At 48.3% G+C, this 22,608-nt stretch overlaps 1 protein-coding gene across 1 annotated transcript in view; it reads right to left on the reverse strand.

The window, feature by feature from the left end:
- Positions 1 to 22,608, reverse strand: part of LOC100415843 (inositol monophosphatase 3) — a 45,979-nt gene that overhangs the window by 12,610 nt on the left and 10,761 nt on the right. Inside the window, exons 4-6 of the mRNA XM_044513765.1 lie at positions 18,773 to 18,857; positions 18,599 to 18,653; positions 18,427 to 18,470 (exon numbers count right to left, since the gene is read on the reverse strand). Coding sequence (XP_044369700.1) covers positions 18,427 to 18,470; positions 18,599 to 18,653; positions 18,773 to 18,857 — 184 coding nt within the window. The remainder of the gene's footprint in view (positions 1 to 18,426; positions 18,471 to 18,598; positions 18,654 to 18,772; positions 18,858 to 22,608) is intronic.

The raw sequence follows: 22,608 nt of genomic DNA on the forward strand, positions 1-22,608 counted from the left end.
CATCAAATGCAGTATGCAATAGCATTGCATTTGAAGAAGTGTAATACTAGAAAAAAAATGATAATCCAAATCCGCGTCTTGAGAGTGTCGTCATAGCATGAAGAGTCTTCAAAACCTGTCGAGTCGCCAAAGGGGATAACGAAGAGATGGCACATCAGAGGAAGACACCGCATCAATAGAACATACAAGAGAAGATGGGTTGTCAAAAGAAGATGACACATCAAGAGAATGAAGCATTGCTTAAAGAATCATGGCCCATGAAAACCGACGGCGAAAGCTCCAAGAGAATGGGCTTAGATCAACAATGCAAAGAGAGGCCATAGAAATCCTACAGAGAGGACAACGACCAGAAAAAGGCCACCGGGCAAAAGTTTGGCAGACGCGCATGACATGAAAAACACAAAATATCAATGGATTTGGTAGACGTAGTGGAAAATATAGAGCAAGAAGTTAGGAAGCTCACACGAGACAAAGATGCAAAAGCCATCATGTATGCAGAAGACATTGGACTTTTTTTAGAAGGAACAAACTAGGAGGGTTGTAGGACGCATCACCAAAACACACCAAAAACTAGACTGAGCGTTGCATGCTCTAGCCAATGCAACCAAAAGACCGATCTGATGAAAGAGACTAGGCAATACATTTATACGTCAACACATCCCTCACGTGTGGCTCCCTCAGACCTAAACGTGGACCGAAAGTGGGTTGCAATTTAATTGCGCCAGCCGGGTCTTTAACTCAAGACTTCTTTGCTCTGATACCATGTTAGAAAAACAACTTATCGCTATTGAAGGCCCAGGGGCAAGAAACATAAACATAGACTAATAAGGGTTCCTAGACCAATACTAATACTTCCTAACAAGTACTACTTGTGCAAGCGTACGTGTGTGTGTGAGTGAATACTACTAGTTTGGGCACCCCTACCACTCATTGTATAGCACCCTACCACTCATATTGCAGGACCCCTACCACTAGGAAAATACAGTTAGCACTCTAAATCAGGACTCCTACCACATATAAGGTAGAGCCCCTACCACCCATAATGCACCCCTACCACAATAGTTTGGGCTAACAATTGGCATTAAAACCTTGTTCCAATAGCCATGGCCGGTGTAGAACGAGAGCAGCAGCGCACCACCTTGGGTGGTTCCAGGTCGCAGCCATCACAGGACGGCTCTCAGTCGCCGCGTCCGGAGGAGCGGTAAGGGCGCAGCCGGTCTAGGCGCGGCCATAGCAGTGAGGTTGTGGTTAGGAAGATCGTGCGCGAGACCGCAGGCAGCGGTACTGTGCCCATCACCTTTCCAATGCTTACGCGCTCAAACTACAACGAATGGGCGTTGATCATGGAGTGCAACCTCCATGAGGCGAGCCTCTAGGTTCCCATGGAGGACGGCATGGTCGAGAGAAAGGAGGACATGAAAGTCGCGGCAGCGCTCATGCGCACCATGCAGCCGGAGATGCACGGCATGCTCGCAGTGAAGGCAAGCGCCAAGGAGGCGTGGGAAGCCATCCGGACCTAGCGCCTCGGTAGCAACCGCTTGCGCGAGCCAAACGCAGAGAAGCTACGGGCGGACTTCAAGAACATCGCCTTCAAGGAGGGCGAGCTCGTCGACAACTTTGCCACGTTGATCACGAATTTGGAGCCCCTACCCCTTGTTTTCTAGCTTGATTTTGTTGTGTTCTTCCTCAGTTTCGAAAATCCCTACCAAAAATAGCCCCAAATTTTTTCGTGATTTGTTGGTTTGATGATGTTTTGTTGATTTTGACCCATGGATTTGCTTGGTTTCAAGTGGATCTAGCATCTCCCCAAGTTTCCCCTCTTTCCATCCGTCAAATCCTGCAAATTTTGACCCCGAAATCCACTTTTTTCGCCCAAAATCGCGTCCCCGATCTATATCCCGAGTTACCCCAGACTCACCGGAAGTCCGGACATTTACGGACGTCCGGAGCCTCTCGAAGCACCGGACATCCGGACATTACCGGACGTCCGGCATCCCATTCCAGAACAGAATTTACGGATTTCCGAGCTCACCGGACGTCCGGCCACCGAACATCCATCCATTTCCGGACGTCCGCAACCTGTAGATATCAACTTCGGCTGATTTTTGTTTTGTCCATAACTAATTCATCCGAACTCCAATTTTGACGTTCTTTAGCTCGTTTTGAAGCTATTGACATCCCCCATCACACAAAAATACTTCCAACATCATTTGACTCCATCAAAATTTTGGAGTTTTGGCATCTTTGCCTAGGGCTTCCACCACACCATCCGCTACACCACCACCGACTTCCGCAATCTAACCCATTTTGCTTGCCATAGCATTAGTGGTTACTTGAGTAGTGATTCGAGTCTCCTAAGGTGTTTCGGCTACTTAGGGACAGTTACTTCTTCATCAACCACCACCTCCACTTCTGCATAACCTTGCCCACCATACACTTCTGACAACCCAACTTAACCCAATTTTGTTTGAGCTTGTTTGAGTTGTGTCTTGTGTCTCCTAAGGTGTTTCGGCAACTTAGGGACGACAACTTCAACTTCAACACGTGTATAGCCCATCATTCCACTTCCGCATTGCCAAGTGCAAACTACCACCGCTTTCCGCTACCAACATTTGACTTTTGTCCTTGAGATTTTGAGTTTGCGGTTTTTTCGTTTCCTATGGTGTTTCGGCTAACTAGGAACGGGTCGACATCGACAACACCTCCTCTCATCATCGCCACGGACGGTAACCTCGACGACACCATTGTACATTCTCCTTGCCATTACATTGTTAACCCCTAGCCCATTTTGCATCACTTGCCTATCGAGACTAGCCATTCGAGTATTGCCGGCAACGTTACTTGTGTACATTACTGATCATTGGTCTACACCTTCTATTGCATATATACCATATCATATTGGTATCATTTTGGTATCATATCATCTCTTGTGTCACAAGATTGCTCCCGCATATACACTATTGCTATCTTGGTTTGTGCATTGTGCAAAGTGGCCATACAAAAAAAAAAGAATAAAGCTTTTAAGCAAAAGAGAAAGAGCAAAGAAGCTTGTAAGCAAGTGCCATAGCATCATACCACATTGCATATAAGATTGTCATATCCGATCATCTTGGATCATCTTGTGCTAAAGCACCGAAACATACATACATAGCATACTTGGTATAGAAAGTTTATCCATTTTGCATCTTATAGGTTGTGCACAAGTGTCCTATCCGCCTATTGAGCAATCGTGCTAGCGTCTCTCTTGAGTTGTGCAACACGAGCGTTTTCCGTGGATTCCACATTTTGTGCTCATTCGTTGGTTGCACGACCCCATTTATCTATCCGTGTGTGTGTTCCCGTGTGCCTTTCATTGCTATTGGTCTACTTGTTTCGCTTGCGAATTTATGAATCTCTTTCAACATTATTGACTCTTGCTAACATTTTGCATCAAATTTTTTTGTGCCACTATCCTCATCGAGCTCCACCCAAAGCCTTGTGTAGGTGTGAGAAATCGACGAGATCGGTACCAATTGTGCTATTTCCTTGTTACATCATTGAGTGATCATTGATCCATTTTCAACATCGGCCAAGGTACATTTGGTATAGTTCTCTCCTTTCTTCCACTCATATTTGCTCGAGTCTTGTGATGGATAGGCAAGGCATTTCATCTCCGGTCTTCGACAACAACGACGACGTGAACAACTACATCACCAAATCGTCACTCTTTGATCTACAACAACGAATGCAAGGCGCACATTCTACCTTGCGAGAGCGCATCGAGAACCTCTACATCAACATTCATCACTCCGAAGCAAGGAAAAGGGACTACATCGACAACAAGATTTCCGCACAAAAGGAGGAGCAAGATGCAAGGATGGAGGAGATTCGGGCCTTAATCAAGTCTACTTCACCTTCGTCATCTTCAAGGCGGCAGCGACCAAGTCGATCATCTTCGGAGCGCCCAAGCGATGCAAGCGCAATTCGTCCATGTCCACATCTACATGGAGACCACCATCACGTTCGTGATCCACATCGTCATGAAGGGCAAGTCACCTCCAAGCATCATGTGCACAACGATGACGAACGCCATCGAGCTCAAGCGCGACAACGACACCATCATCATGAAGATGCTCCACAAGCGCAAACGTACAAGTCCCAACAAGCACTACTTCACGCCAAGTCCAAGCTTCATCAGCAAAAGAGAAGACCGCGAGACGAGCACCACCAAGACGGAGCTACGGCTACCACCACCACTTCGGCATCTTCGCCAAGTGCTATCAAGGCATCTTCGCCTTTGGACATACGGCATCTTCGCCTACTTCCCACGAGTACGCCTACAACGACTTCATCAAGTCCAAGGCGACAATATACATACGAGGGTGACCCTTCCATCTTCGGAAGCCCCCCAAGGAAGATGACCGAGCATGGGAAATTCCCTTCGGTCATGGAGACGAGCTACGAGGTGCCACATCATATGGGCCTCCCACACCAAGTCACCAAGACGGTGACAAGGTCGAGCAAGGGCCATCCCCTTCGACTACGGCGATAGGAGTTGAGCATGGAGACATTTGCACCTACATCTCTCCGACACCCACATATGTCGAGATGCCCCATTTGTCATGTGAGGAGAGCCACCACCCCATGAGTGAGATGAGTGACTCCATCATATATGACATTGAGAGCATTTCCTATGAAAGGATGAGTGTGACCACCACTAGCCTCACACATGAGAGCATGCCACACATCCTATGTGAGGTTGAGCGCCATTTGAGTGACTCCACCAACCATATGAGTGAGAGCATCCTTGAGGGAGGGAGTGAGCCACAACACTTAGCGAGTGAGGTAGTTGACACGGCATGTGAGGCCACTACGATTTCTAATGACTTAACCTCTACTCCTAGTGTGTTTTCTTCTTTGGTGCTAGGTCTCCTACATGACGACATGCCTATCTTCGACGACTCCATACCTCCAAAGGAGACGACGATGGCCATGGTGGACGATGATGCACCCCCCCACATGGTTCCATCAAGATGAAGATGACAACGAGTGAATTTTCGACACCTCACCTACAACACATGAGCGACGTTCCAAAGGCAACATAGGTGATGGTACTTCTCTTGTCCCACTAGTGGACTCTCTTGACATCGATTGCTCCCTTGATGTTGATCACCCTATGGATTCATCACATGCTATGTCTTGTTTCGATATGCCACCCATTTATGATGAATATGATGATAAGCAAGTTGCACTGCCTAGTTGTGATGCTATGCTCCATAGGATATCATGTGAAAATTCTTTTGGTCACATCATGTTTGACAATCCATTGAACTTGTCATATGCTATGAGTGAGATCTTCCATATTGCATCATTACAATCTCAACATAGTAACTATGCATGCCCCATTAAAATAAATCGTATTTGCACTTATGGCATAGATGACGAGATGATGATCATTGGCTTTTGTTTTTCATATGATGATATTGCCATGCTTCCTTCATGATTTGCGCAATTCATCTAATATCCCATGCCATGATCAAATTGAACCAAATATGCATTGTTTTGGATATTGCCAATATTCTCCATGTGATGCTTCTACTAATGCTCATGAGGAAACCCCCATAGTTTCCTCATACATATTAAGAGATTTTGATGCATTCCATACTATACATGATTCCCATGATTGTGTGCACCATATGCATTCCATGAATAACAATGCTCTACATATTTCTCGTGATGCATTACACAATTTGAGTCTCCATTATGCCATGCATAACAACAAACCTCTCATGATGGATGACATGTTTCTATATCACGCATCGCATTTATTTGAGCATTGGATATTTTGTGCTAACCGACACAAGCACGTGCGAATCATGATGGATGATGTGTACATATACCACGCACACACAATTTTTCCTTTGCCTTTGTTTTGTGTAGGTACTTATGAACACTCGTCAACCTCACAATCCCATGAGTTGACGAAACGAGCTTTTGAGAGCAACGATGACTTGGGATCACGTGGACTATCCTTACCACCGCTCCCTTCGCGCAAGGACTACGCGCATCTCTTCTTCTTGGCTCTCACACGGCTATGGGCTATATACCACTTGTTCACTTATGCTCATACTATCGTGTTCACTTTGCATGTTATGCCTCATTACATGATTTTGCCATGCAATTGTGACCCTTGCTTGTATCTACCCATGATTCACCATTATGCTACTCCTATGTTTATTTGCATGCTTGGTGGAGATACTTATAGCTATAGCCATGATTTCTTTGTGCCCCATGCTATTGATGCTTGTTGTGTTGGGAGAGACATGAGGTCCCATTGCTATTTACATATGACCTCTCGCCAATACATTGATGATATTCTGCTCATATCTTGCTTTCATGCTTGTGCTATGTCATGTGAATTATTCATGCACACTATTTGCATCAATGACATGCTTGCCATGATTCCTCCTAGTATGTTGCATCTTCGCACTACTAGCTTGCTTGACTTGATCACTATGATTGCTTGCTTTGATGCATCACCCATGTTCCATTCTTACTCGCTTTCTTGGGTTGATGACATATATGTTCATGCCTCTCACTTGATTTGTCATGATCATTGTCTCTTGTCTCCATTAGTTGCATATCTCATATCACCTTGTATTGAGTGCCAACATGCTATGCTTATTGATCGTGAAGACTTGGACATATTACTTGTGATGCATGTTTGTTTGATTGAGCCTATTGTATTTGGTTGTCCTCGCATCATATGCCTCCATACTATGAAATGCTCCCTTATCCTTTCTTATGATGAGCATGATACATACACTTCTTGGGTATCTTACCACACGAATGATAGGTTTTGCACTTCCGCTAACCTCATTTGTTTTTTCGAGTGTTTGTCATGTTCTTTCATTTTGAAGGATTCACAAGGCGGTACCATCACGAGACATATTAGTTATGTGAAGGCATACAAGATGCGCAACTCCATCATCCTTGAGAAACTCCTAAAGGTGACCTCCTTCCCTTTGAGCCACCCTCACATATGCATATTGGACGGGTCATTCTTTCATTGTTGTTTCCTTCTGGTTGCATACATGATACATCTCGCGAACGGAGGAGCGACATTGGAGATTGGCTCTATGGACCTTCACATTGAGGAGCGCTCGCACTTATTGGATGCACCTTCGGAACTCCACTCATGCCACGACATCGAGCTTTGGTACATCAACACTCTTTTGACTTTTTGTACCACCTCCATATTTGTTGATTGTGCTCACACATGTCATGCTCGATGGACATATCATACTCACCACAAGTTTGCACCCCATACATGGATTGACTCACATAATGCTTGTCTTATTGCATCTATTTCCATGTCATCCATGATATATGAGCTTGTGCATTTCCTTAGCAAATTTGTTGTGATCTTTCTTAATGGCATATTCATACATCATGATCATATTGTCCACCATCAATTGCATGATAACATACACATATTGAGCATCTACTGTCATATTCATGCTCCCATCTATGACATCATTTTGCACCGTGGTTGCATTGATCATATTCACAACACATTTGTGTGCACAATGATTGCATTTGCTCCCATGTATGCTTTGCATATCATTCTAGATCATCTTGATAAGCTTCATGCGCTTTGTCACAAATAATCTTGCCAAACAGACTCATACTTATTTGATGGACACTTTGTGTGCGCTAACCATTGTATTTCCGAGTGTCGATAGTGTTTGCTCTTTTTGCATGTCTATCACTCTAGAGACACCTTGGAGTACTTGGGTTGCGCAATGCTTTCAACTCCGTCCAACTAAAAGTCCGTCCACAACAACCGTTTCCATGATGATGAGGATCATGATTCGAGGTCGGATCTTTCCCACGTGGGGGGAGATGATGCAGAGCATCCTACGATCATCCGCATGTTCACTTCGACCACTCCCCATGACCGAAGGATACATAAGATGAGACCTCGACTATACGCCATTGGACACAAGGTGAACTCGCTCCCCTCCGAACCTTCTCTTTCCACATGTGAGACATGGCTACTACCTCAAACGTGTGTGAGACATGGCTACTACCTCAGACGTGTGTGCTATGCGATCATGAACCAAGAGGAAGACCATAGAACAGCTAGGAGTATTGGACAAGACGGCGAGAACACCAAGCGTGAGGAACAAGAAGAGGAACCACCGAAGAAGCTCCAGCAAGCGGACGTTCGGACGACACCGGACGACCGGCCTCTCACAGCGAGCGGACATCCGGCCCTCGGCGGACGACCAGCGCCTGAAGACCAGCCTACGCCAGCTATAGACCTCCCAGCGAGCGGACGTCCGACCTGCACAGGACGTCCGGCAATATTAACGGAAGTCCGAGACTTCCGGACGTCCGGTGTCCCGGTCACAGAACACTTTCAGCGGACGTCCGGCGCTAGCGGACGACCGGTCCCCCCGAAACCACCGGACATCCGGCCCCTGGTTGTGTCCAGTTTCAGGCTAAAGCCCATGTACCCCTTCACTTCGGCCCCCTTTTGTACTACGACTATAAATAGACCTCTCCCTCCTCCTAGCTAGGGTTAGCATTGTGATAGCTCATATTTGAGATAGAGCTTCGCTCATCCACTTGGTTACTTCTCGGAGCTCATGACCTCTTCGGAGAAGATCCCCCAAGCAGATTCAAGACCCCATCACGGGAAGAACCTTCAAGACCTCCTCACGGAGAAGACCCTTTGTATCGTCCCTTGTTGACTTTGAATCGTGTATCACTCTTTGTCTCGAGGATCTAGCATATGTGTGACTATATCTTGTTGGTTGAGTGATTTATCTCGTGTTTCCCTCGTTTCCCCACTCGTATTCTTCGTGTTCTTGGTAGGATTCCCTCCAACGTGAAAGATCGGGCATCTAGGGTTCTACCCTACATCACAAACCGTGCAGAAGGGCACAACGACTCGCGCGACCACGATCCCGGCAGCCGTCGAGTCCATGCAGGCGGCACAGAGCTTGTCAGCAAAATCCATCTCTACAGTGGTAGGAATTGCCCAGACAATATTGTTCTCGGGGCCTATCGACTAGGAGGCGATGAAGGCACAAAAGTGGGGAAGCCACGCCCCGGCAACCGCGAACGTCGGGTCCCACCAAGTCCATGCAAGAGGGTACGGCGCATCTGGTGGGCCACTCCCCGACCATGATGTTGGCAACCATCGAGTCCGTGCAGGAGCGCACGGCGACTCAGGTCGGCCATACCCCGACAACCAAGTGTTCAGGTCCATCGGGTTGGTGGGAGATGGCTCCCCGACAACGGTGTATGCGTGCGGCTACATCTTCCTCAATGAGGAGAAAGCTGTGACCACACCCACCATGACTGGTTCGGTCGACGCGTTCGCGGAGCTGGACCGCTCGATCACCGAAAAGGTGAGGTTCGCGAATGGCTCTGTGGTGGACATCCACGGGCGTGGGACCGTCGTCTTCGCCAACAACGGGGCTGACCACAGGGCGTTCACGATCATCTTCTTCATCCCAGTGCTCAAGAGCAGCGTCCTGAGCATCAGCCAGCTCGACGAGAGCTGGTACGACATCAACATCCATCGCGGAGTGCTCTCCATGCGAGACGAGGACCGGCGATTGCTCATCGAGGTAACCCGAGGATCAAATCGCCTGCACAAGTTCTTCTTTTGTCCCGTACAACCTATGTGCCTGGTCGTGGGCCATGTTTCCAACGCTTGGCGTTGGCATGCTCGGCTCGGACACCGACACTTCGACGGGCTATAAAAGGTGGCTCGTGGTGGACTCGTGCGTGGGCTATCGCACATCATGCACACCAACGAGCTGTGTGATGCATGTCTTGCCGGGAAGCAGCAGCGTCTGCCCTTCCCTGAGAGAGCAAGGTACCGGGCGAAGAAGCCCCTGGAGTTGGTCCACAGGGACCTCTGCGGCCCGATTAACCCGGCATTTGGCGGGCGTCGCTACATCCTCCTGCTCGTTGACGACTATAGCAGGTTCATGTGGGCGATACTCCTCGCCTCCAAGAACGAGGCGGAGCGAGGCATCGCCAAGCAGCAAGCGGCAGCAGAGGTTGAGTGCGGCCACAAGTTGCGCGTGCTGCGCACGCACTGTGGTGGCGAGTTCACGTCGGCCACGTTCTACAAGCATTGCGACGACAAAGGGGTGCAACATCATCTCACGCCCCCTACTTGCCGCAGCAGAACAGCGTCGTCGAGCGGAGGAACCAGACGATGCTCAGGATGGCACGCTGCATGCTCAAAATAAAGCAGGTGTTGAGCACGTATTGGAGGGAGCCCGTGCTCACGGCTGTCTTCATCCTCAACGCTCCTTCACAAGGAGCGTCGACGGCAAGATGCCTTACGAGGTGTGGTACAGGAGGAAGCCTGATGTGTGCTTCCTTCAAACCTTTGGCTGTGTTGGGCACGTCAAGACGACGCGCCCACAGCTAAAGAAGCTCGACGACAGGAGCACCCCGATGGTGTTCATGGGCTACGAGACGGGATCAAGGCGTACAAGATGTACAGCCCCGTCACGAAGCGTGTACACGTCTCCCGCGACGTCATCTTCAACGAGGAGGCATGTTGGAACTGGGAGGCGCCAGCAAGCAGCTCCTTCACCGTGGAGTACACGGTGTGCACAAGTGATGGTGCTCGGGCAGCAACCCCGAGCACAATGAAGACCCTGAGCAGAGCAAGCCCGAGCTCAACGACCCTGGGTACAGACGTACAGCAACCCCAAGCACTGCGGCCCCAAGCCGAGTGGCTCCAAACACAGCGAGCACAACAACCTCGCGGTCGGCAACCCCAAACACCTCAAGCGAGGTTGTGCTGAATCAGTTTGCAACTCCAACAACAGTGTGATCGGACTTGTTCGACGCCGACGATAGTGTCGGCGTCCCACACTGGTAGCAACATGTCGATGACCTCGCCAAGCCACCACAATTGGCGGTGAATCTCGACGGCAATGATGACGACGAGGTGTTGCATCTGATGGCCGGCGAGGAGCCGACCACGTTTGCTGAAGCAGGGCGTGAGGATTGCTGGCATCGCACGATGCTAGATGAGCTATCGTCGATCGACGACAACGCTACTTGGACACTCACCACGTTGCCCACAGGGCATCGAGCTATTGGGCTCAAGTGGGTGTTCAAGGTAAAGAAGAACGAGCATGGCGCCATTGTCAAGCAAGAGGCCAGGCTCATTGCAAAAGGGTATGCGCAACGCATAGGGGTGGACTTCCAGCAAGTCTTTGCTCCAGTAGCAAGGCTCGAGTCCGTTCAACTTATCCTTGCCCTGGGAAGTTCACCACATGAAGGTCAAGTCGGTGTTCCTCAACGGCGACCTCAACGAGGAAGTCTACGTCTCCCAGCAACCTAGCTTCATCGCTGAAGGACGCGAGCAATACAAGCTATACAAGGCCATGTAGGTCTCCGGCAAGCCCCGAGAGCATGGAACGCCAAGCTGGATGCGAGCCTCGCATCACTTGGGTTCTCCCGCAACGCTTCTGAGCACAGCGTGTACTTACGTGGCACCGCAAACATGTTGCTCACTGTCGGCACCTACGTCGACGACCTGGTCACCGCCGGGGCAGAGCCCGGCGAGGTTAAACGCTTCAAGGGAGAGATGCAACGTCTCTTCAGCATGAGTGACCTCGGATTAGGGGTAAACCAAGAGCGTGGTCGCGCGACAATCACGCAAACGGCCTACGCCGCCAAGATTATGGAGCGGGCTGGCATGTCTAAATGCCACACCGTGCAAGCCCCGATGGAGGCATGGCTCAAGCTCAGCAAGGAGAGCGTCGAGAAGCCGGTGGACGCAACGTTGTACTGCAGCATCTCGGAAGCCTTAGGTATCTCGTGCATACCCGACCGAACATCTCATTCACTGTCGGGTTCGTGAGTAGGTTCATGGAAGCCCCGACAAGCGATCATCTCGCTGTCGTCAAACACCCGCTCCGGTACATCTCAGGCACGATCACGCATGAATGCGTGTATCGTCGTGGTGGCGGCAAGAAACTGGTCGGCTACAGGGACTCCAATCACGTTGGCAACATTGTCTCCAGGAAGAGCACCTCTGGCATACTGTTCTTCCTCGGAAGCAGTCCCGTTAGCTGGCAATCGATGAGGCAGAAGGTTGTCGTGACTTCTTCGTGCGAGGCGGAGTACATCGCGGCAACAACAGCGGCATGTCAGGGAATCTGGTTGGCTCGTCTTCTCGGCGAGATGTTGAACCAAGACTCCAGCCCTGCACTCATCTTCGTTGACAATAAGTCGGCAATTTCCCTCTGCAAGAATCCAGTGTTGCATGACCACAGCAAGCAAATTGATCTCCGATACCACTTCATATAAGATTGCGTCCAAAAGGGCACGGTGGTCGTGGAGGTCATCAAGACTGGTGAGCAGAAGGCAGACATCCTGACGAAGCCACTTGGTCGCGTCCGGTTCCGGGAGCTGCGCGACAAGATCGGGATCGTCAACATCCAATCCCGACGACAGGGTTGAGGGGTAGAATGTTGTTTTCCACCCAGTCTCCAAGGAAACTCTTCTCCAAGCAACCACAAGGGTCAAGGATAACCTGCACTTGGCAGGATAAGATGGCAGGCATTTATTGAGCCTGTAAGGATAGGATAGGATAGCAGTGTGGCTGGAGTTAGAAGTCCATGTTCACTATCACATCTTCTTCACCTGCATGTCCGCGCAATTCCTTTGGAGCTGCTTCCGCGAGGTGGTTGGTGGCCATTGGTGCAATACCAACTTCTCTGACCTTTTCGTGGAACTCCAGGCTTCCACGATGCGGTCGCGTCACATTAGGTGCTTGGGTACTGGGGTTCTCATGTGGACGCTATGGACAGTTCGCAATAAGCTTGTGATTCAGTGTGCGCCTCTTCGATGATCTACTTACGCGATCTTCAAATGTGTGGTTACTTGCAGCTTTTGCGGCCGCTTAGCCGCCCACAGAATCGGGAAGCCATCGACATCTTCATTGCAGATCTTCGTGCATTGGCCTTCCGCTTGGCTCCGTCGCTTCCCCACTACATTCGAAGCCGGATTAGTCCCCTTCTTGGCTCCATTGCAGACTCGTTGTGGCAGTGCCTATGGCTAGGCTCTGGCCCTTTGCGTCCCCTTCTTTTCTCTCTTTAGGGCTTGTTCAGTTGTGCCCTCAGCAGAACCTGGATCTTGTCGTGCTTTGCCTGTGCACTACTTGTGTGCGTGTGTGGTGTGTGCTTGTATGTTGGAACTTGTGGCTCTGGTGGTTTACTTTATATATAGTGGGGCGAAAGCCTTTTTCGGTAATACTATGAAAGTCACCTACCGTCGCTTATTAGTCACCTAATACTCCCTCCTTTCCGAAATCTAGTGCGCATAGATTCAAGCTCTAATACCAATGCATGCGCTAGAGGCTATCTTTGGACAAGAATAACCCTGCTTCGTCTGTCCCATGCCCTCGCAGACATTCAACTAGCTAGCAAACACCGGCGTGGGCATGCAGGCCAGGGACACGGTGACGCCGACCACCGGCCGTGTACACGGAGAAGCCAGCCGCGGGCGCAGTGACGCTGGACACCGGCGGCGGAAGGGAAGAAGCTGGCCGCGGGCACGGTGACGCCAGTCGCCGGCGGCGGAAGGGAAGAAGCCGGCCGAAGACGCGATGCTGCTGGCCGTCGACAGTGTGCGCGGTGATGCAGACCATGGACACTGAGAAGCAGAGTGGGGACGCCGGGCACCGTCGCGGACACGGTGATGCTGGCTGCCCGCGGTGGACACGGGAAAGTCGGACGCGGTGGACACCGACCGCCAGTGGAGGACGCAGAGAAGGCGGCAGCGAACACGATGACACCGGTAGCGGATGCAGAGATGCCGAAGACGTCGGTAGCGGACACAGGCTGACGGTGATGCAGGTCTAGTGCCCACGCCCCTGACTGCCTCGCCACCACAATCTCCTGGATCCGGCCGGGCGGAGAGGCATGTTGAAAGAACATGTGGTGCCCCCATGTTTGGTTTTGGTAATTGATGACAATCTCTATGGACTAATGGTTGCCTTGAGTTATATTTGAAGGATTTGTCCATAGGCTTTTCTTGAAGACCATGTGCTGGTTTCAAGGAGTTTATGAGATGGCCAAAGTGCCTTTCAAGGAATTATCCAAAGATTGGTCATGTGAGAGTTGAGCTTATTGCAAGCATGTCTTGAAGAAAAAGATTGAGTGAACATTGATGTTTACCTTCAAAATATCATCCTAATGAAGAGAGTTGGAAATATTCAAGGTTGATCAAGACTAAGCACAGAGAGTGATTCAAGTTGATCAACACACAAAGCGTACAAGTTGTACCGAGAGGGATCAAGTGATGGCATGGTATGGTAAGCATTGTCCTTTACGCTTTGTGTACTAACCCATGGTCTACGTGTGAGTTCTATGTGGGGTTAGGTATGTTTCCATGGGTTTGCATCAAGAGGAAGATCTCATACAACCCATGGAGGATGACATCAAGTGGTGATCGTCATCAAGATTGTGGTGTGCAAGCTCAAGTGAAGCATCACGAAGAGATCATCCTTGAAGCTTGCCGTCCATTGTGGCGACAATGGACTTGTGAAGATGCGCCGAAGAGTAGCTCACCCATAGTGGAGTATGGGGAGCAATCTACTAATCTTCGTCGAGCCAATGCAATCAAGAAAGGTGATCCAACTTGAGGGAGTCAAGATCGGCATCAAGATTGCAGTGTGCAAGTTCAAGTGGAGCATCATGAAGAGATCATCCTTGAAGCTTGCCGTCCATTGTGGTGACAATGGACTTGTGAAGATGCGCCGAAGAGTAGCTCACCCATAGTGGAGTATGGGGGAGCAATCTACTAGTCTTCGTCGAGCCAATGCAATCAAGAAAGGTGGTCCAACTTGAGGGAGTCAAGATCGTCATCATCTAGCTCAAGTGGACTGTGAAAGGCAAAGGTTTGTCCTTGATAGGTTTTCTATTTTACCGGTCTCATGGTGTTATTTGGGAGACCGGATTATAGGATCAATAGCCGTATCAAGGGGGGCTCTCGAGTGAGTAGCTTGATCGTATCGTTCGGTGAGAGCTCAAATCATTGCATTCTTGGCATCATCATCTTTCTTGGTTCTTGTTTGGCTTTTCACTTTGTGAGTTTAGGAGCTTTTGGTCTTCTTCGTGACAAGCTCTAGTTCATCGAAAACCCATTTCATATGCATCTTCTTTCGCGTTTTCGGTGTTAGAGTTTTTACCGGTCTTATTTGAGAAAGGGTTCTCACCATTTTATTTTGGATATTTTTCTCAATTGCTATTTCTTGATATCTCTATCAAGATTGTGTTAACCCTTGTCTTTAGCTTTCCAACAAACTTGATTTCGTCAAATTCGGAGCTCATACGCAAAAGTTATGGCAATTTCATTCGCAGGTCAGTTTTTTGAGCGATAGTACCTCTTATAAGAGGTAGTACCGCTTATAAGAGGTAGTACCGCTTTGGGCAGCGGTAGTACCGTTTATAAGCTGTAGTACCGCTCTAGGCAGCGGTAGTACCGCTTGTGCACGACCTGTGCACAACACGGTTGGATTTGGGAAGGCCTATTTAAGGGGGCCTTCTTCCCCAATGGTCCCTATCTCTTGAGCTCGCATTTGCCCCCCATTGTTGACCTTCTTCGAGCTTGCTATCTCTCAATCCCTCTATGGATTCTTGCTAGTTTTGGGGGGAAAAGAGAGAGGAGATCTAGATCCACACTTCCACCAATCACTTTCTCCTCTATGTGAGGGGAACCCCTTGGATCTAGATCTTGGAGTTCTTGTGTTCTCCTTCTTGTTCTTCCTCTCTTTTTCTTCCATAGCTTCCGTTGCTTTGGTGGGATTTGAGAGTGAGGGACTTGGGCACTCCGTGGCCCTTGCCATTGCATTTGGTGCATAGGTTTGAGTTCTCCACGGTGCAAGTTACAAGTTGAGAAGCTTATTACTCTTGGGTGCTTGGTACCCTTGAGCTTGTTTCTCTTGGGTGCTTGGGCGCCCTAGACGATTGGTGGTGCTTCGGAGCTCAATCATTGTGGTGTAAAGCTCCGGGCAAGCGTCAGGGTCTCCAATTAGGTTGTGGAGATCGCCCCGAGCAATTTGACGGGTACCGGTGACCGCCCCCAAGGGTTGCCAAAGTGTACGGGTTCGGTGACCGCCCCCAAGGGTTGCCATTTGTACGGGTTCGGTGACCGCCCTCAAGGGTCCCTTAGTGGAATCACGGGATCTTGCATTGTGCGAGGGCGTGAGGAGATTACGGTGGCCCTAGTGGCTTCTTGGGAGGCATTGTGCCTCCACACCGCTCCAAACGGAGATTAGCATCCGCAAGGGTGTGAACTTCGGGATACATCGTCGTCTCCGCGTGCCTCGGTTATCTCTTACCCGAGCCCTTTACTTATGCACTTTACTTTCTGGTAGCCATAGTGTTTCATGTTATATATCTTGCTATCACTTAGTTGTTTATCTTGCTTAGAATAAGTTGTTGGTGCACTTAGGTGAGCCTAGTTGTTGTAGGTTTTGTGCTTGAGAAATTAACTGCTAGTTTTATTCCGCATTTGTTCAAGCCTAAACCGTAATTATTTTAAAGCGCCTATTCACCACCACCACCCCCCTCTAGGCGACATCCACGATCTTTCACATGCACAGATGACGAGGAAGGCAGGCTACCCCGCGGCCTCATGGAGCTGCGCAAGCTTAGGTGCAGACAGCTCGCACTTGCGCTTCTTGCCGCCGCCATGTCCGCTCCAAGATCAAGCCGCCATGGTCCTCGGCCGTTGCTCCTCGTAGCCGGAGCAAGGGAACGGGGGGCAATGGCGTGGTCCTCGTCGCCGCGAAGGAGAGAAGAGGATGGCGTGGCCCTCGTCGCTGCTGGTCCAATCCCGAGTCCCAACCGCCTGCGATGCGTGTTGTGTGCAGGAGGAAAAGGATAAAGGCGATGTGTGCGTCTGTGCGGCTGCGGGGTTAGTTTTGTCCAGAAGAGCACAAAGTTGCTTATACGCACTACATAGTGGAATAACGCTAGAAAACGTATGCGCACTATAAAGTGGAACGGAGGGAGTAATGTGAAAGTTACCTACCATTGCTCATTGATCACCTAAAATACTGTGAAAGTTGTCTGTCATGGTTTCTAAGTTGCCTACCTCGGAAACTAAGTTCTTACAGTTTATGAAGTTGTGTCTACTGCTCAGTTGCCTGCCATTGCTGATTAGTTGCCTAGAGTACTGTGAGTTCCCTACCATGGCTTCTAAGTTGCCTACCTCGAAACATAAGTTGTCTACAACCTATGATGCTCAGTTGCCTGACATAGCTAATTGGTTGCATGTAGTACTATAAAAGTAGGCCTACCATACTGAAAATTACATAAGCAACTTAGCATAATGCACTCAATGCTAAGCAATTTAGGAATAAAAGTTAAGCTACTTGAGGGTCATGGTAGCCAATTTAGTGCAGACATTAGGCTAACTAGCATCATGGAAGGCAACAACATGAGTTGTTTCCTATAGAACTAAAAGTTGCTTCATGTAGCACCCAAGTTGCTTTGGAAAAAGTTCATCAGAACATACTGACATGGAATCTGGTTTTGAAGAACTCGTCACGAGAGGTCCAGCAGAGAAAACGGATTGTAATTCCAACGCTCAATTCAAATGTTATAGCATTTTGAAATATCGAAAAGAGGAATTAGTATGACAGTACAGAGCTTTGATATTCACATGCAAGCATGGGGATGCAGCATGTGCATCAGCGCAGAACACCACATGTCATTTGCCTTGCATGGGCCAATCACCTTTTGCTATCTTGGGTAAAGGAATCAAGTTTTCTTGTTTCCCATTTTTGGGTCTATACTCCATATAACTAAAAAGTGCAGCTGCACTTATCAGAAATTGATTTATTTTGCCAAATATATAAATTCGACACCCACATAATACTTTGCTAGTATTTGTTACTTTCTCCAAGATTTCACAACTAGGCTGAATCAAAAGATTCAGAAAAAGAAAGTCCTAGATTACTGCTGCTCATTCATGCACTTGGATTGAAAGACCCCGGTTAAACTTTATGAGAGGGAAAAGAAAAGAAGTCCTAGATTACTGCTGCTCATTCATGCAAGAGGCTACTCTAGTGCCCCCAGTCAAACTTTAAGGTCGGTGTTGGACCTGGAGAATCCAAAGAAAACTAGTAGTAGTCATGTATTTAATTTCGAAACATCAGCTAACCCTGATTTACTACTTGTAGTATTTTATGACAACTAAACTGTTCTGATGACTGATGAAATCTTCAAGGGGTTAGCAGCTAAGCCAGCAACAGAGTTCAAACACTACGCATCAAAAAGAAAGTTATGTACCGCAAAGTATCAATTATTTCAGAGTATGATATGATTCCCTCTAGTGAATGTGCGAATGACATGGAAATGATAATCTTTGACAGTCTGTACCTACCTCTGTCACCATAAGAGCCTTCACCAACTCATTTTGAGGCGATGCTGCACATGAGAGGTGTATATTGAAATTAACACACGCGAGCAATCAGAAAAAGGAACTGTGTAATCTTGACTTGCTTCTTCTGTTGAATCACAACAAATCAGGACCTAATCAACAAAAATGTGCTTACTTTTAATTGGAGAACCATTGAGAAAAGCACCTTTTCCACGAACAGCTGTGAAAAGCTAATTGAAGAAAAAACACGAAATCAGACTCAAAACCTTTCCGGGTTCCTTTATCCAGATTATATTGCACTGATCCTCAAATAAAACAAGGAAAAATTACATAGAGTAACAATATTTACCTCATTCATGATGGGGTTGTACACAACTCCAACGGTGGGAATCTTCCCAATGGTGAGGCCAATCGAGACGCACACAAAAGGAAAGCTGAAATATAAAAAAAGTGCACAATCTTGGCATAAGAAAAGAAAAATGCACGATGAAGAAAGGTACTTTGTCTTTTTGACAGATGGCTTTCACAGTTTCACTCTTGTACCGACACGCTCTCGCAGCTGGCAAGGTGAATCCGCTGAGTACAATTGGGGTCGCTGCCTCACCGGAGTCTCACCTCCTCGACCTTCGCTAGGGCGTGGGTTAGTGCAGCCGCTTCTAGGCGTTCGTGGATACTGCCGAGAGTCTGACGGCGAGCCAGATTCAGAGGTGACCACGGGTGAGAGGCGAAAGGAGGAGAAATCCTTATCTCGTCTAGCAACTTTGGGGATTCAACAAGGGAGCTCTTGACAAGCCCTCAGCGCACGACAACCGTACAAGTCACCGTTTGTAGCATGCGCTCCTTGTCGCTGGTCACCTCGGGCGGCAAAGAGATCGTTGTCAGTATGGATACCCATTCAGATAGAGGCGGTACAGGCGCACCCGAACCATATTACCCGCCTGAGTGGCTAAGGGGCCCCGAGCCTTGAGCCCCACTACGCTCGCATATGCACTTGTAAGCAGTGACAAATCCAGGAATTGAACTTATTAGTGTCCCAAATTTAACGTCTGAACATTTTAACGTGCAAAAGGAAAGTCCGCTCAATCAAAAGTCCAAAACTCATAAAACTCAAATACAAAGCTCGATGTACTAAAAGAATAACATACCTAATGGTTCAAAATAGTTCAAGACTCTCGGCAACTAGGTGATGTAACCACCAAAAAGCACAAAAAACAAGCATTCCCGATTCTCGACAAATATTCCCTCCTCACTGCATGAAGCAGCACAAGGTTGTGGAGGAGCAACTCCACCTTCTGCTACAATGTGTACAGCACAACTGTTGAAGGAACAGCTTCAACGTGCTGCGCTAGATATCGTTCTAGAGGCGAATGTAGGCCAATATGGCAGCAGGAGTTCAATCCAGAACTCCTAGAGCACAAGATCTACTCCAAGATCTTAGATAAGAACACCAAGTTCTATTATAGGTAGTGGGGTAAGTAGTCTGGGTACAAAGTAGAGGTGAGGACCTCTATTTATAGGGCTTTGGAAAGCCTTCACATACTTCTACTTATAGCTGGAATACTCTAGAAAACATTATTTAAGTTTCACCATTCTACTCATAGCTACTCACAGCTAGAAGACTCTAGAAATCAGTAGGTAGGGTAGAAAAGAGAAGAAAAGGAATACTACACTAGAGTGGAAGCATCTAGAAGTAGCCAAACAAATCTGACATACAATTTTTTTTCCTCATCTAGTGTTCCTCATCACTGCATCTTTAATTTCTGGAGTAGAATAATCTCCAATTTGTTCCGGAGCCCCGGATCAGGTTGAATATCAGCTTCACTAAATCCTTGAATAGAAGTTTGCAAAATGTTATCACCAGAGCCCTCATTACACACTGCAGGTTCAGGAACAGGAGCTTGTAAAATGTTTGCATCAGAGTCTTCATTAGACAATTAAGGTTCGGTAATTGGGGGAGTTCCAAATTAAGCAGCAATTGGTTTCATTTTCTTATAGATTCCCTACATTACAACATCACAGGTTCAATAATTGGCCACAGGACCATAAATTTAAGGTTGATATGAGGAAAAAAATGAATTTGACTGGATATACCTGTTGGTCGCGCTTGCTGCCCTTGCAAACTGCAACTTCCCGTTTGCGCAAGCTCGATGGCGTGCCACTGCCGCTGCTGCCATCCACGCAGGCCAAGCGGGGGACTATTTCTTGTTTTCCCATTCGTCAAGTGCCCGGTGTCCGGCGAGCCGGAGCTACGCATGATTGGGGATTTTTTGGGATTGCCTGCTACTTGCTCGGCAGTTCTAGGCTATCTAATTTTGGCTGGTTCTAGGCTTTTTTTTTGTAAGTGCTAGCCCACGTTTAAAATGAATGGTTTTCCTGCTTCATATCTCTACGTCGTCCGGTGTTTCCCTCCTCTTTCAAAACGAAACGGTGTTGGACTTGGCCACCTAGGGAACACATTACGCGGCTACCCAGGGCAGCCACCCATACCTGCCCCTACGGTGGCATCGCCCTTGGTCGTAAGGAATAAGATCAGGAGCGCTTCTTTAGGAATTCTACGATCGCAGGAGATTTGTACCTCGTAACTGCAGGATCACCTGATTGTACCATATCCCTGGAAGATCAGGACCAAACTACCGACCTAAGACTAGCTATATAAGGGCGGTACCAATCCCCACCAAGGGGACGAAGATATACGGGAGCTCATTTCCACACCCTAGCTCAGTAGATAGGAAAACACAAATGTAATCCTCTCTGATCATCTATAAAGATGGGTAGGAAGGAAGTAGTGTTATTACCCATCCACTGGCCTAAACCTGTGTAAAACCACGGTTTCACCTTCATCGCCGACGAGAACCCTTCGAGCACTACCCCTCTCTCTATTTCCATGATAAACCTCAGATCTTAAGATCAGCGGACCATTATTCATCAACATTTGGCGCCCGCCGTGGGGCCCAAACGGATCTTCGTCACCAACAAACCTTCTCACGGAGCACAAACATACTAACAAAAGCGAAAGGTTGGGGCTAGTCCCCCACTTTGACCCAGAGGAGGCGTACATCAACCTCGCTCCTCGGGGCGGAAACCTTCTAGCGTTAGTTTGGGTCCTCCTAGATCGTCTCGCTTTGGCACACCCACCCAGGTCAACTTGAGTAGTGGAGGAGGATCTCTTACTGCTGGGGTACCCCGTTGGTTCAACATAGTAAATTACCGTCAGGCAGAAACTCTTGTGGAGAATAAGGTTGCACGCCAAATCCCATCGCCAGAGAGCTATCCAGATCCCGCCACACTGTTGTGAATTGGATTATCATCAAGGAATCATTTCACCATACGTTGGGATTATCTAGAGACCGGTTCATCCAATTCATAAATCCGAGTTGTGCACCTCGATCTATGTCGGCCTGCACCACTGAACTCCCTCTTGGTGGTTAGGGACCACCACTCCTAGTGGACTGGGGACCACCCACAAGACTTTGTTCGACCTCCGGATTATCCATTCATCATGTAGCCGATGCTTCAAAATCAAGTCGTCTCTGAAGCCTCTACTCATCATATCCTCTCAACAAGCCTCCTCCAAGATGATCTTCCATTCAGTGTTCTTTTTGCAAGTAATCTAAAGTCACTACATATACAAAGAAATGAGCTTCGCCCTTCGCCCCAAGGACTCACCGTCGCGGAAGATATTCGTCGGGGCGCCTTACCTGGTGGTCGGGCGAATTATCCTCTCCATACGCATGGATGAGGGAAATATCTGACTACTCCCACTCCCACCCACGTAAGCGTTATCGAGTTTTGTGCAACGTTCATGTCCATCTTGGGTAAACCCACACTTCTCTCGCTAAGTGCAACAGTGTTTCATGACCGCCTGTGCCTCGGAACATGGGGACCAAGGGCATGATTATGGTCAAGAGTTCCCTTGGAGCGGTCTCTTGACCCCAAGAAACATACCTTGATTAAGTTATGAGTGACATCCATAACCTCATGAAAGGGTACCAACTGGGGAACGTCCTACTGACCGAACCTAGGGGTAACTGCTCCAGAGTTTGACCACCAGGCCATTGGATAAATCTCGCGAAAGAGGACGATACGGTTGTCTAGAAATAAAAGGCTACTCTTCTCCGGCACTGGTCGGGAGAAATAAAAGACCGTATTCACTATTTTCGAACATGATCCTCTTTTATGCTTCGC

This window comes from Triticum aestivum, chromosome 4B (genome assembly GCF_018294505.1).
Source record: "Triticum aestivum cultivar Chinese Spring chromosome 4B, IWGSC CS RefSeq v2.1, whole genome shotgun sequence".
Lineage (NCBI taxonomy): Eukaryota > Viridiplantae > Streptophyta > Magnoliopsida > Poales > Poaceae > Triticum > Triticum aestivum.